Raw genomic sequence first — 16,156 nt, forward strand, 5'->3', positions numbered from 1 at the left:
CATATAAAGCAGTGTCCTGCATTATTACTGTTAAATTTTACCTTCAAACCTTGATTTAATTCCATTTAACATTTTATTTTCTGTTTTAGGACAATAATTTTAGATACATATTCCACTTCGTTAACTATAATTTCAAAGCATACTTCTTTTGTTGACAATACATAAGTAGACTGAATCAAATTGCATTTTTAAGCTTTTCTTAATTGCTGGTGTTAGTTATTTTGTACTTTGATAGAGAAAAGGTAGTTTACTTTTGATATAGATTACTTTGTTTTTGTTCAATCAGGTGTAAGGATGTATCTGGGTCTTTCTGGAATCCATATTGGATGCTGCCCACTGGTGTTTGTGCAGTGAACTGCTTTTGGGAATCTGCATTTAGGTAGGCTGTCTTGTAATTTTACAGATTCACAGATTTTCTTTACTCCCACAATACTAATCCTGTGTAGGATCAATGAATCATGTTTTAAAAGGAGGTAGGGGGGTTGCTAATTGTAATATGGTACAGCAAAAGTTATAATCTCTCACCAGATTTAATAGTTGCTAACTATACAATGTGCCGGTCCGGCCAATCCATCAGCATCTTTCTGATCCCAGCCTTGGCTGTTCCCACCAAAGCACTGGTTACTTAGCATACAGGACAAACGTACTTAGTAATATAAAGTGAGTTTGTTAATTTTGAGAGGGACATGACTTTCTCTTTTTCCAACCATGAAGGCACCTGAATCAATTACACTAATATGAGGCAAAGGGAATAAGCAGTGAAAAGAGGTTTAATGTTTAAAGTTAACCTTGAAAACAAAAATCTTTGCTCATACTTTCCTCCGGATTTTTCCGGATTTCAGAACAAAAGCTGGCTGCCCCATATTTAAGCCCACCTGAATTGTGCTGCCGTATCCACTCAATTGCAGTCAAGCTGCATCTCTCTCTACTCTCCCCCCGCCCAACTGAGTGGCCCTGCAGTCTCTCTCCTCACCACCTGAGCCGCGCTGCCGTCTCACTCCCCTCCCTCACCTGCCTGAGACGCGCTGCCGTCCCTCTCCCCCTCGCCTGCCCGAGACGCGCTGCCGTCCCTCTACCCCTCGCCCGCCGAGACGCAATGCCGTCCCTCTCCCCTTGCCCGCCTGAGACGCGCTGCCATCCCTCTCCCCCTCGCCCGCCCGAGACGCGCTGCCGTCCCTCTCCCCCTCGACCGCCCGAGACGCGCTGCCGTCCCTCTCCCCCTCGACCGCCCGAGACGCGCTGCCGTCCCTCTCCCACTCGCCCGCCCGAGACGCGCTGCCGTCCCTCTCCCTCACCCCCTCGCCCGCCCAAGACGCGCTGCCGTCTCTCTCCCCCTCGCCCACCCGAAACGCGCTGCCGTCCCTCTCCCCCTCGCCCGCCCGAGACGTGCTGCCGTCCCTCACCCCCTCGCCCGCCCGAGACGGGGCGCCGTCTCTCACCCCCTCGCCCGCCCGAGACGGGGCGCCGTCTCTCACCCCCTCGCCCGCCCGAGACGGGGCACCGTCTCTCACCCCCTCGCCCGCCCGAGACGGGGCGCCGTCTCTCACCCCCTCGCCCGCCCGAGACGCGCTGCCGTCTCTCTCACCCCCTCGCCCGCCCGAGACGCGCTGCCGTCTCTCTCACCCCCTCGCCCGCCCGAGACGCGCTGCCGTCTCTCTCACCTTCGCCCGCCCGAGACGCGCTGCCGTCTCTCTCACCCTCGCCCGCCCGAGACGCGCTGCCGTCTCTCTCACCCTCGCCCCGCCCGAGACGCGCTGCCGTCTCTCACACCCTCGCCCGCCCGAGACGCTCCTCCGTCTCTCACCCTCTCGCCCCCTCCCTCTCGCCCCCTCCCTCTCGCCCCCGCCCTCTCGCCCCCTCCCTCTCGCCCCCTCCCTCTCGCCCCCGCCCTCTCGCCCCCTCCCTCTCGCCCCCGCCCTCTCGCCCCCGCCCTCTCGCCCCCGCCCTCTCGCCCCCGCCCTCTCGCCCCCGCCCTCTCGCCCCCGCCCTCTCGCCCCCGCCCTCTCGCCCCCGCCCTCTCGCCCCCGCCCTCTCGCCCCCGCCCTCTCGCCCCCGCCCTCTCGCCCCCGCCCTCTCGCCCCCGCCCTCTCGCCCCCGCCCTCTCGCCCCCGCCCTCTCGCCCCCGCCCTCTCGCCCCCGCCCTCTCGCCCCCGCCCTCTCGCCCCCGCCCTCTCGCCCCCGCCCTCTCGCCCCCGCCCTCTCGCCCCCGCCCTCTCGCCCCCGCCCTCTCGCCCCCGCCCTCTCGCCCCCGCCCTCTCGCCCCCGCCCTCTCGCCCCCGCCCTCTCGCCCCCGCCCTCTCGCCCCCGCCCTCTCGCCCCCGCCCTCTCGCCCCCGCCCTCTCGCCCCCGCCCTCTCGCCCCCGCCCTCTCGCCCCCGCCCTCTCGCCCCCGCCCTCTCGCCCCCGCCCTCTCGCCCCCGCCCTCTCGCCCCCGCCCTCTCGCCCCCGCCCTCTCGCCCCCGCCCTCTCGCCCCCGCCCTCTCGCCCCCGCCCTCTCGCCCCCGCCCTCTCGCCCCCGCCCTCTCGCCCCCGCCCTCTCGCCCCCGCCCTCTCGCCCCCGCCCTCTCGCCCCCGCCCTCTCGCCCCCGCCCTCTCGCCCCCGCCCTCTCGCCCCCGCCCTCTCGCCCCCGCCCTCTCGCCCCCGCCCTCTCGCCCCCGCCCTCTCGCCCCCGCCCTCTCGCCCCCGCCCTCTCGCCCCCGCCCTCTCGCCCCCGCCCTCTCGCCCCCGCCCTCTCGCCCCCGCCCTCTCGCCCCCGCCCTCTCGCCCCCGCCCTCTCGCCCCCGCCCTCTCGCCCCCGCCCTCTCGCCCCCGCCCTCTCGCCCCCGCCCTCTCGCCCCCGCCCTCTCGCCCCCGCCCTCTCGCCCCCGCCCTCTCGCCCCCGCCCTCTCGCCCCCGCCCTCTCGCCCCCGCCCTCTCGCCCCCGCCCTCTCGCCCCCGCCCTCTCGCCCCCGCCCTCTCGCCCCCGCCCTCTCGCCCCCGCCCTCTCGCCCCCGCCCTCTCGCCCCCGCCCTCTCGCCCCCGCCCTCTCGCCCCCGCCCTCTCGCCCCCGCCCTCTCGCCCCCGCCCTCTCGCCCCCGCCCTCTCGCCCCCGCCCTCTCGCCCCCGCCCTCTCGCCCCCGCCCTCTCGCCCCCGCCCTCTCGCCCCCGCCCTCTCGCCCCCGCCCTCTCGCCCCCGCCCTCTCGCCCCCGCCCTCTCGCCCCCGCCCTCTCGCCCCCGCCCTCTCGCCCCCGCCCTCTCGCCCCCGCCCTCTCGCCCCCGCCCTCTCGCCCCCGCCCTCTCGCCCCCGCCCTCTCGCCCCCGCCCTCTCGCCCCCGCCCTCTCGCCCCCGCCCTCTCGCCCCCGCCCTCTCGCCCCCGCCCTCTCGCCCCCGCCCTCTCGCCCCCGCCCTCTCGCCCCCGCCCTCTCGCCCCCGCCCTCTCGCCCCCGCCCTCTCGCCCCCGCCCTCTCGCCCCCGCCCTCTCGCCCCCGCCCTCTCGCCCCCGCCCTCTCGCCCCCGCCCTCTCGCCCCCGCCCTCTCGCCCCCGCCCTCTCGCCCCCGCCCTCTCGCCCCCGCCCTCTCGCCCCCGCCCTCTCGCCCCCGCCCTCTCGCCCCCGCCCTCTCGCCCCCGCCCTCTCGCCCCCGCCCTCTCGCCCCCGCCCTCTCGCCCCCGCCCTCTCGCCCCCGCCCTCTCGCCCCCGCCCTCTCGCCCCCGCCCTCTCGCCCCCGCCCTCTCGCCCCCGCCCTCTCGCCCCCGCCCTCTCGCCCCCGCCCTCTCGCCCCCGCCCTCTCGCCCCCGCCCTCTCGCCCCCGCCCTCTCGCCCCCGCCCTCTCGCCCCCGCCCTCTCGCCCCCGCCCTCTCGCCCCCGCCCTCTCGCCCCCGCCCTCTCGCCCCCGCCCTCTCGCCCCCGCCCTCTCGCCCCCGCCCTCTCGCCCCCGCCCTCTCGCCCCCGCCCTCTCGCCCCCGCCCTCTCGCCCCCGCCCTCTCGCCCCCGCCCTCTCGCCCCCGCCCTCTCGCCCCCGCCCTCTCGCCCCCGCCCTCTCGCCCCCGCCCTCTCGCCCCCGCCCTCTCGCCCCCGCCCTCTCGCCCCCGCCCTCTCGCCCCCGCCCTCTCGCCCCCGCCCTCTCGCCCCCGCCCTCTCGCCCCCGCCCTCTCGCCCCCGCCCTCTCGCCCCCGCCCTCTCGCCCCCGCCCTCTCGCCCCCGCCCTCTCGCCCCCGCCCTCTCGCCCCCGCCCTCTCGCCCCCGCCCTCTCGCCCCCGCCCTCTCGCCCCCGCCCTCTCGCCCCCGCCCTCTCGCCCCCGCCCTCTCGCCCCCCCTCCCTCTCTCATATGAAACTCTGCTGCCTTCTTGAATATTCAAACCAAGAATTCACAGCTCCATTTATTGCAGAGGAAGAAGCTTTGCAGTTTCCTAATCAGAATTAATCTCTCCCTCTCTCTCTCTCTCTCTCTCTGTCTCACTTTTGCCCATCAATAGGTTGATGTGAAAGACTAGATAAATGCTTCTTTTTTTTCCCATTTTCTCCTGCCACCAGCAGGTGCTTCTGATTGTGTCTGTAAAAGTAAAATTTTGTGGGTGCTGGAAAATGCAAATTTAAAAGGAAAATTTGGGGGAAAAATTCATCAAGTCAGACAGTATGCATGAAAAAAGAAAGGGAATTAACATTTAAAGCTGAAGTCCTTTGAAAGTCATTGATCTAAAAGGACCTTCCACTCACATCCCTGGCTAGCATTCTTTGTTGTATGTTGGTTGACAGAGCTAGGGCTGTTCTCTTTGGAATGATGAGGGATGTGAGGTGACTTAATAGAGGTATACAAGAGGGACATAGATAGGGTGGACAGCCAGCACCTTTTTCCTGGGGTGGCAATACCAAATACCAGAGGACACCTGTTTAAGGTGAGTGAAGTAAAGTTTAGGGGAGTTGTTGGAGATAGGCTTTTCTTTACACCAGAGAGTAGGGGGTTCCTGGAATGCATTGATGGTGGTGGAGGCTTGAACAATAGGGACATTCAGAAGACTCTAAGACAGATATGTGGATGTAAGGAAAGAGGAAGGTTTTTGTTTAAAATTAAATGTAGACATGCAGCACGGTAACAGGCCTCTTTGGCCCACTAGCCCGTGCCGCCCAATTATACCCAATTGACCTACACCCCCAGCACATTTTGAAGGGCAGGAGGAAACCGGAGTCCCCTGAGAAAACCCACGCAGACGCGGGTAGAATATGCAAACTCCTTACAGACAGCACAGGATTCAAACCCAAGTCCCGATCACTGGCGCTGTAATAGCATTGTGTTAACCAGTATGCTAACAGTGCTGCCCCAATGGTTATGGGTGTGATGTTGGGAAAAATTTGATTGTGTGGAGTCATTTTATGTAGGTCGGCTGCACATCATGGATTGAGAGGGTTACACTGTACTTTAATGTTTCAGGTTGGATTGTGGGGAGGGTACTCTTCTACTCTTCGTGTTTTGCAGCCATCTCACACACCTTCCTCTCTTCAGGATCTGAAAGGAATTATTCTCTGCGCTTATCATTCTTCTTTTGCCACAGTGCCTTCATGTTGCAAGTGTTAGAGTCACTGCATCTTCCTGTCACATTGAGTGGCAATCATTCTTCATCTCAACCCATGTGTTCAGTTTTTCACATTACTCACTGTGTGATCTCCTGGATACTGAGGACACCAAATTTGGGTGATCATTTTGTGGAACTCCTTTGTTCAGTCAGAAAAATGTGACTTTGAGCTTCTGGTCACTCATCATTTTAATTTTCTGTCTGGTGTCCCTGTTGACCTTTATCCTTTGTTTCCTGCAGTGTTCTAATGAAACATGGAATTGCACCTCATCATTCAATTAAGCCCTGTGGAGCCTCCAGGCTTCAAGTTGTTTAACCGTTTTGGAACTGCTATTGATAATGGTTCATTTAACACCTATACACGCTTTTCAGCATCTTATTTTCTCCAGCACATCATCCCTTTTAATCTTTCCTGTTTCCAATTTTCTTTGGGTTTTTTCCCCCCTGCCTCCTCTGATCTCTGTAAATTGAATCATCATTTTGGTCTAATGGAAGAATGTTCAGCTAAAAATTGTTTCTATTCACAGGTATTACATGACCTGAGTATTCCCAGCATTTTCTGTTTTGTCTCTGACTTCCAGTATCAGGAGCTTTTTGCTTTCATATTATATTTATTGCTGATATAAATGCAGCCCAATCACTGCTAGAGCAACCTCTTCATTTGACTTAATTTGGGTCAATGACTCCTTCGTTTCACAGTTAAACGTTGATGTTAAGAGCAGTTTCTTGTGCCTCATCTCTGCAGCTTTGGAGTAACATCTTTAATAATTCCTGAATAATCAATGGACCAAAGTCACTGCCTTACATTTTGTTGCACTTTTTATTTATTGTTATAAGGTGGTGACTGTGAATGTTTGTGACTTGTTCATGACAACAAATTCTGATTCAGAGGAACATCTAATATTTCCCTGTGATAAATATTAATCAACTGGCATGTAGTTTCCGGCTTTTTGTCTCCCTCTGAAGTGCGGGTTTTCCATTCTAATGGAATCTTCCCCAAATATAGTTGATTCTGGAGAATGAGAAGCACTGCATCCAGTGTTTGATGAGCCTTTAGGAAACTAGGGTATGTATCATTTCACTAGTGGTTGTACATCTCTCCCTACCTTTAAATTTCTGATTTGCAGTTTTTCCTTGAATGTTGCTCCCATCCTCTATGGTTAAGACGGTCACAGAGTTCTCGAAATTCACGTTGCTAATTCCCCTGACTTTATTTCAATAGGATGAGCATTGTGTTTTTTTTGTTTATATGTATGGAAACACCCTTGCTTTTGATTTTACATTTCTGGTCAGCTTCATTCTTCACTTTATGTACTCTTCTGTTGTTAATCTTCAGTCACCATCCGTTCCACAGTTCTGGTTGAAGATGGGTGGAAGTGCCTTGTTGTTCGCACCATGTACCAGCGAGCTCCATTATTACCAGCACTAGGGTAGTTCACGGAGCCACTTCCTGTATAATTACTGATCATAGAGCAGAAAATCATGGATCCAGCAGGTCTAGCAACATTTGGGAAGAGAGAAAGCAGTTCATGTTTCAAGTTTATAATCTTTTATCAGAGTTGCTATTTTCCCATTCATGAGTTGAATTGCCCTGATTATAATAGGGTCTGGCAGTTTAATTTAAAAAAAATTAGACATACTACACAGTAACAGGCCATTTCGGCCCATGAGTCCATGCCGCCCAATTAACCTACGTTTCTGTGGTTGTACCGCAAGGGTTCACTTACCCCCAGGTCCCTTATTAACTCTGGTTCATTATGCAGTACCCAATCCAGAATTGCCATTTCCCTGGTTGACTCAGCCACAGCTGTTCTAAGAAGGCATTCACTAAATCATTTCCCTTGGGATCCAACACCATCCTGGTTTTCCCAATCAACCTCCATATTAAAATCCCCATGACTATTGTAACATTGCCCTTTATGCATGCCTTCTCTTTCTCCCCCACCTCTCAACCGTCCCTACGTTGTAATCTGACAAGCATCAAATGATGGGCAGAAACTCTTAACTGTGGTTCCTATCACAGATTCTGCTCAGTTCATTGACCCTTTCACTCACCCTACGCCCAATCTGAGATTAAATCAGACCTTGATGTTCTATTTGTAATGAAGATTTTGAGACCATGTTTCCTTATTATCACTCCTTAATATCATCTCCCTCTACCTTACCCCAGTTCATCAAATTCCAAAATTTTTTTCAAAAAAATAAACTTTAATCAAAATAAATTATTTACAAAAGAAAAGTGTACATCCTTGGTGTCATATCTGTACATTTCCATTGTTACATTTGTATTTTTTATTTAGCATCATTCCCACCGCTGTGGGCCCTTGTAGTTACCTCCCTCTCTGTGGTTTGAGGGACTTCCCAGTCAGTCCCAGCCCCTCACAGTGGAAAGACTCGAGACTGTGGTCATTATACCAAAGGAAACTGTGCAAGTCCTTTAGCATCCTCAGTGTCAGATTCATATATACAGTACAAGCCATTACTGTAAATTGTTACACCCATCCTCTAATTGGCTACATGGCACTGTTGCCTCTACTATGGCCCCTTGTCATTACTCTTCCCCTTCATTGTTTGCAGGACTTCCCCTCAGTCTCAACCCTCCAATGCCTGGTAGTGGAAGGACTCTAGATGGTGGTCCTTCTTCCTCCCCCCTCCCCTCACCCCCCAAAACCTTCAGGTTGACTGTGCCAACAAGCCTCAGGGTGTTCCTCATCACATACTCCTGCAGCCTGGAATGTGCCTCTCAGCAACATTTCCTCACCAACATCTTGGTTTGCTGGAAGATCTCAAAATGTTTTGGCAGGCCAAAGGGCATCTTTCACCGAGTCATCCAGCAGCTCTGGATGTCTGTCTCTGCATGCGTCCCTGGGAACACCCTGTAAACAAAAAGTACTGTGTTCCACTGCAGCTGGGGATGAACCATGACAAGGACCCTAACATCCTTCTCCACACACTCTCCACAAATCCATATTCTGCAAAGAGGTGGGTGACTGTCTCCACTGCACTGCAGTAGTCTCGGGGACCTTGTGCATTGTGGATGGCCAGGTTAATCAAATGCTTCTGGTGAAGCCTTTATTAGTGTTTCATTCTAGACCAAACTATACCCAAGCATTCCTAGCCAGCCTCTCACACATTTACCCTCTGTAAATGAGTGGAATTCTAAATTTCTGCAGCTGATGGTTGCATCCACCATGGTCATCATCCTGTATCCCCTTTGAGCATTATTTAAATTTAAATGTCTTTCACCTTGTTTCCTAATCCTTGCAAGGCCATACAACTCTTTATTGTGAATCTTTCTGTCTTTCAAATATTTTCAATATCTGTGCTCCCCCAGTTCTTTCAAGAACCCAATTTTTATTGCTATGTCTTTGTGGCCATTTGTCATAAACTGCCAGGTCCACTTCTAGAATTTGTTGCTGGTCCTCCCTTTTCCATCTGCACCTTTTTTCCCCCTTTTAAGATTTGCTTTTGGAGTGACTCATTCTTGTCACTTATTGGCCAGTGAGTTGGGTCATATTTTGCCTGACAACACATTTTATGTTAAAAGTATTGGAGATTCAAGATTCAATTTATTGGCATGAAATAAAACAGGGTCATATTACATGAAATTGCTTTTGGTTGCTGTAAGGCAGACAGATTCACCATCAGCAGAAATTGCCTGAAGCACCTCTTACCATCAGAGAAAGAGAAGCAAAAGAGAGTCGTCCTCCGCCCCCCGCCCCAAGTCACTAATTTGCCTCCGGTGCTCCCACAGCCTTGGCAACCACACGTAGTCCAGTCAAAACCAACAGCAACTCAAGTTCCAGATCTGAAACCCTGATACAATTAAAAACCCTTCAGTGCCTTCTGCATCCTCTCACATCCTCTTTCTGAAATCTGGTACCCCTTCAACCAGTTTCGAGCCAGTCTCCAGCAGTTCACAGCCTCTGTGGGTTCCTTGCCTCGATTACCTATTTGTACTTCACCCTCAGATATATAAATGCATGCTAAAAAATTGCTAAAATTAATTTTTAATAGCCCCACTGAAATGTTGCATCCTCGGTGGTCTAATTCAGAGAACTTGAGGCGGCATGGCTAGCGTGGCAGTTAGCGCAATGCTGTTACAGCGCCAGCCATCAGTACCAGGGTTCGGATCCCGTGCTGTCTGTAAGGAGTCTGTATGTTCTCTCTGTGTCTGAGTGGGTTTTCCCAGAGGCCCCGATTTCCTTCCACTGTTGGAAACAGTGTAGGTTAATTGGACAGCATAGGCTCATGGGCCAAAAGGGACTGTTACCATGATGTATGTCTAAATTTTTTTAAAATTAAAACTTTAAGAGAAGGAAATGTAGAAGGTTATTTGATGCAAAGTGGGGAGTAAAAGTGCACTGCCTCGCAGCGGCAGATTCCTAGGTTCAGTCCTGATCTTGTGAACGGTGGTGTTTGCACGCCAGCTCAGTTTTCTCTGGGTGCACTCGTTTCCAATCGGGATTTTTTTAATTGAATAACCGGGATTATTTTCACAACAACCTAATGGAATCTACCTGAATTTTAATCAATTTAAATAAAATAAAATGAGAGAGATTATACAGTGGATAGGAGATCTCGTTCAACTTTCTACTGTCCAGCAGTGAACACTTTGTTTTTTGTGCAATCATTGTATTCAGGAAAAACACATGTATCTAGTAATGGATTTAAGATTATTTTTATTTTTAATGATTAGAAGATACAATCTCCAACATCCAAAGTGAATTTTAACAAACTTTGGTTTTGATTAATTTCACAGGTATGAAATAGGAAGACCCAATTCTACAGGCTCAGCAGAGAATTCTTCAGGGAGAATGCATCTGGCAGTGGTGGCTTGTGGGGAGAGGCTGGAGGAGACCCTAACAATGATGAAGTCTGCTGTTTTATTTAGTTATAAACCACTTAATTTCCACATATTTGCAGAGGATGAACTCCATGATGAGTTCAATAGCTCGGTAAGTACCTGCTTTGATAGTTGCACTAATTTTTTTTTGATAGATTTGTCAGGAAATGTAAGTGATATGGATTTATTGAATGCCTCACGTCGATCACTAAACATTTTGTGTTCCTGCAGCAGCTCCCTCCGCCCCCCAACCACCCCCCTCACAATAAGGAGGTGGGGGAGTTACATTCGGAGAACTCGGTCTATATTGCGATTTTCTATAATGCAAACCCATGCCATCAGCGCTTGTGTCAAGAAATGAGAGTTGAAGAAATATCAATTTTGTGTTTACTTTTTTATCCTTCCCCCACCCCCCCCCCACATTAATTCTGGAGAGTGAATTTTATTATACGCTCACCAGCATTTTCTCATACTTTGATGAAGGGCTCCAGCCCGAAACGTCAGTTACGTAACTCTGCCTTTGCTACATAAAGGACACTGTCTGACCTGCTGAGTCTCTCCAGCGTTGTGTCTTTTTACTTATTACACTTCTCTCTTTTTTGGCGAGAGTGAATTTCTTTTACCAGACAACTGTATTGTGGGTGGGGTTGGGTGGTTGAAGAGGTTGGGTTTGCTCAGAATTACCTATGGCATCTTTTTGTGCTAGGTGGTGCTCGTGGCCCTGGAATATTTCCAGAAGAATAAGGTCCTTGTATTCTATCAGCATGAAGCAGGTCATGAAATTGGCTGGAGAAATTGCCCCAATCCATTCTGTTCCATCTGTGTCATTTATTTTGTAGCATGGTAAGCAGAGAATGCTTGTAGAGGATCATGTTAATAATCTTTCTGTTTTATAAACAGCTGGAAAACTGGAAGAAGGAGTTCCATCAGAAATTCAATCACACCATTTATCCAATAACATTTCCAGCTGATACTGCAGCATTGTGGAAGAAACTCTTCAAACCCTGTGCTTCACAGCGACTCTTTTTACCTGTAAGAACTATTAAAGAGGAAGGTGGGACTAAGTAAAAACACAGAAATGCTGGAAGAACTCAGCAGGTCTCACAGCGTCCATGGGAGGTAAAGATATATTACTGATGTTTTGGGCCTGAGCCCTTCCTTACCTTGAAATGCTGAGTTTCTCCAGCATTTCTGTGCGTTTACTACAATCACAGTGCCTGCGGACTCTCCTATTTTACTCTAGTTGGGACAAAGTGTTGGAGGGTGGTTGGGATACTGTCAGGATTAGCTCCAGTGGAGTCTGCAGACTGAGATCCAACAGAAAACCCTTGACCTGAAGAGCATGTTGCGGGTAGAAAGAGGGAGAGAAAATTTCGGATAATCATTGTTTAGCTCAACTTCAGCCCAAACACTTGGTCCATTCCACCTTGGCAGAGAAGGTCAAAGATGGAGGTAGTGAGTGGCCACTGGAAGTATTCTGTCCTTGACACTTCCCCTTGCCTCTGTCCCACAGCCAAATATTAAGGTCAGCATTAAAGCTGTGAACCACTTCCCATTGCTTGATAGCTGCCACTCAGGGAGGACAGACATCAGTGATGATATTCTCTAGCACCTTCAACGTGTCAGCACATAGTTTGGCTGGCTGAGGAAATGTATTTGAAGATCAAGGACCCCCAACCCAGTGTAGAACTTGAGGCCCACTGGGTTGCAATGATCTTTGACCTCTTACACATTCAAGAGATGATAGGCTGGCTGCCTTTGGCAATAGGTCAAGCAAATCAATGTCCCCATCAACATCCCCAGCACTGAAACTGACTTTATGCAGTCAGCTCCAGTGAGCAGCCCACATTATTTGTATGGCTGATGTCCTGAGTCAGTCACATTTCCCTGAAGTTATTCATGGCAAGTGTTTATCAGGTGAACAATTCAAAAATGGTCTCCGAACAATGGTGCTGTCTGTAAGGAGTTTGCATGTTCTCATGTCTGCATGAGTTTCCTCTAGGCACTCCGGTTTCCTCCCACTGTTCAAAAGCAAAACGTACCAGGGTATGGTGTAATTGGGCAGCACGGACTCATGGGCTGAAAGGGCCTGTTACCGTGCTGTAAAAAAAAACATCCTTGTCAAACATGAGGTCCCTGTGACTGGTGGGAAGAGGACAGGTGAGGTACAAAATCAGCCACAGTCTCATTGAATGGAATGCTGTCTCTATTTTTTCAAGTTAATTCCATTTGTATGTGGGATGATATCGCTGCAAAATATTTTGCTGTATAAAATCCTCCTTAATGATTTGACCAGTTTTCACAAAGCATAAAAAATCTTGCCAAATACTTGTCAATTTTTTGCAATAATTGCAGATATAATTCAAATGTGCTTGGTTACTTTAGGGGTTTTAATTGTTAAAAAGTGACATTGATGTGAGTGGCGCACAGGGTGCCGAATAATAATAAGAAAACTTCATTTGAGTAAACATTCCACATAAAATGTCACTCACACACCAGCAGCAGTGTAACTTGGTGCACGGGATCAATGAGGCTGGGACAAAACCAAAAAGTAAAGGATATGTTTCTAAGTTTTATTTTGTATTTATTGCTAAAGAGGTGGGTTTAAACTGAGTAGTGAGTGAAAGGCTTGGTTTGTCATGTCACTAAGACTTGATAAATCTTGCAGCCAACCTAATAAGTAGCAGATATGTCAATCAACATTGAATACAGATGCAGGAACACGTAAAAGAAGGAAAATTTGCTTTATTAAAAAAAATACTGTCAAAGATACATCCAGAAATTTTCCATGGGACTGATATTGTGTAAACCGTTGCCTTTTATTTAAGACCTGGAGCTGGAAACCTTGATCTGTGCCAAATGGAGGTATCTTAAGCAATCAATTATTGGCATATAAGCCACCATCACCTATTTTACCGGTACCACAGATATTTTACACCTGACGAAGGGCCCAGGCCCAAAATGTTGGTTACCCTTTACTTTGCATAGATGTGAGTGATCTGATGAGTACCTGCAGCATGTGTGTATTGTGCTTGACCCCAGCATCTCCAGATTTGCTTGTTTAACACATTTCCTGGTATGTTCTTGTTTCTTTTTAAAAAAAAGTTGATCTTGAAGGACGTGGATTCCTTGCTTTACGTAGACACTGATGTCCTTTTTCTGAGTCCGATTGATGACATGTGGGCATTTTTTGAAGACTTCAATCAAACTCAAATCGCTGGAATGGCACCAGAGCATGATGAGCCACGAATTGGTTGGTACAACCGGTTTGCCAGGCATCCATATTATGGAAAAACTGGAGTCAACTCTGGAGTAATGTTGATGAACATGTCCCGAATTAGAAAAAAATACTTCAAAGTAAGCACATCTCAACTCTTTTGGTCATATTACAGTGGAACCCCGTTATTACACAATAGTTAGGGGTCCAAAAAAAATTGCATTGAGAAAAAAAGTGGGGTCGTGCTAGCTAAATCATGGTTTCACTACTGTGCATAATATATACACTCATCGATCACTGCAGCACTCACCTCCACCTCTCCCCGTTCGCGGCAGCACTGGCCCCGCCCCATTCACAGCCACACACACCATCACCCCCCCTCTCCCTTCATCAATGCAATGAATTCCCCACCAAGATTGCTTAGCTTAATCATTTAGACGCGCCACTTCTAAAAATCCGCTGCGCGACGGGCTGGCCATCCCTGGTACTGCATCTTTTAAAGTGGGCTCACTTAATATTCCATCTCAAAGATTGGAACGTGGACGTTAAGGGGTTTAATGACTCATCGTGTTATATCCGAATTCGCGTTAAGATGGGGCGCGTTAAATCGGGGTTCCACTATACCTGCTGCAATGTTTGATGTACATTGTGTTTAATCCATTCTAATGTCCTCTAAAGGATGTAGGAAACAAGTGACCATAAATTGACATTTACAGTACACAAAAATGATGGAGAAACTCAGCAAGTCGTGTTTCGAGCCTGAGCCCTTCAAGGTGGCCCATACCTTGACAAAGGGTTCAGGCTCAAACTGTTGGTTGCCTTTTGCTTCCTATGGCTACTGAGTGACCTGCTGGGTTTCTCCAGCACGTTTGTGTGTTGTACTACACCTGCAGACTTTCCTGCTTTGACAACATAAATTGATATGTCAGTTAATTATATTCAACTGCTGTTTATAGCTTTAATTATTGTGCTATAAAATGATGGTGTTGATTTTTATATGAATGAATTATGAATTGTGTCATGTAAAGTTCAAATGTAATTCAATGAAAATGACATGAGTATAAAAAATCAATTACCAAGACATGGCCTGATGAGTAAAATTTGTGTTGTGAGCCTAACTCCTGGCTCCAGGGTACTATTTAAATCTTTGTTGTGAAATAGCTTTCTCATCTTTTTTGGCAGTAAGTATTGGGTAGCTGGAGAGTGTGAAGTACATGGTATTAGCATGACCAAAGCCACTCCTACCTTCCTCCAATGTGGCACTTTCCCACATCACTGAATGGTCTTCAATATGATAGTGCACTTCATCTTTTTTGTTAGTGTTGAGCTTGGATAGCTGATATCCGTGGAATTCCACATGGAGCAGAATACTACGATGAAAAATACCAGCAGATATTGATTAGATAGCAGCAAAGCATGGTGGACGCAACTCTGTTACCACGCCAGCAATCAGGACGGGGTTCGAATCCCACACTGTCTGTCAGGAGTTTGTATCTTCTCGCTGTAAATGCGTGGGTTTTCCCCAGGGATTTCGGTTTCCTCCCACCGTTCAAAATGTTGCAGGGGTTGTAGGTTAATTGGGTGGCAGAGGCTAGTGGGCAGAAATGACCTGTTACCCTGCTTTAGGTCTACATTTAAAAGCAATAGTATCCACGATCATATTGGAGAATTCTGCATGAAGTCTATTCTGAGGGATTGTAAGCAGTGGCTTTGGCCAGCAGATGGCACCATTACGCTTGATTTTGATTTGAAAACTTTGTTGATTGGTACCTGATAGGTCACAAGGCCACAGTTTCAGATTGGCTTGTTTTCCAACTAAAATATGCCTGAAGGAATTCAAATAATTGCTTGTTGTAATGGGATAACTCACTCCAGCATTGCAAAAGTTATTTTCTGTTGTGTTAGATCTGTAGCTGAGACCTGGGACTTCACCCTGGTGTGCAAAATAAGGAGTTCATTTATCATTTTGTAATGAACTTTATGCAGAGTATTGGAGGACATTTTTCACATGGACTTGCTCTTTATCAAATTCACTCCAATAATGTATTTCATTTTTTTACATGAAATGTTAAACCTCAAAGTACATCACAATAGTTTTCATTTTTATCAGCACTTCTCTTAGCCAAGTGGTTTTGCCATTTATTTTAGAAATTTTAGTTTTCCTTTGAACGGATGGCTCACCAAAAAAAAGACATTTAGATATTTGGAGGAATTACACATTGAATGTGTTATATTTTAGATCATTTTCAAAGTTTAAGTTTGACGTAGTCTAAGAATTGGAGAAGCATCTGAAGTGATGTGAACCATTTTGTTTTGCAGGTCATTAAAAACGGTTACTGCTTCCAACAGTTTATCTGTAACTATGATTTCATGATTTTATACTTTTTTCTTGCTTGCACTGATGGCAATATTACAGGGTAAGGGTGGAAAATGTGTTTCAAAAACAGAGGCAGGAGTAGCACACTGTTACCCTGAAGTCAAACACGAATGTCTCCAGACACCGTGGTTAAAGTAAAAACTGGAGAAACGCAGCAGGACAAAA

The 16,156-nt window shown here is 49.8% G+C and overlaps 1 protein-coding gene across 3 annotated transcripts in view; it reads left to right on the forward strand.

Annotated features, from left to right (window-relative positions):
- LOC138745794 (glucoside xylosyltransferase 1-like) overlaps positions 1-16,156 on the forward strand; it is a 51,112-nt gene that overhangs the window by 14,204 nt on the left and 20,752 nt on the right. For 2 of the 3 annotated variants that reach the window (XM_069903106.1, XM_069903104.1), the window contains exons 2-5: positions 287-379; positions 10,314-10,509; positions 11,298-11,429; positions 13,503-13,754. In XM_069903106.1, the coding sequence (XP_069759207.1) occupies positions 287-379; positions 10,314-10,509; positions 11,298-11,429; positions 13,503-13,754 (673 nt within the window). The remainder of the gene's footprint in view (positions 1-286; positions 380-10,313; positions 10,510-11,297; positions 11,430-13,502; positions 13,755-16,156) is intronic. The other variant, XM_069903105.1, reaches the window with a different exon arrangement.

This window comes from Narcine bancroftii, chromosome 11, assembly GCF_036971445.1.
Source record: "Narcine bancroftii isolate sNarBan1 chromosome 11, sNarBan1.hap1, whole genome shotgun sequence".
Lineage (NCBI taxonomy): Eukaryota > Metazoa > Chordata > Chondrichthyes > Torpediniformes > Narcinidae > Narcine > Narcine bancroftii.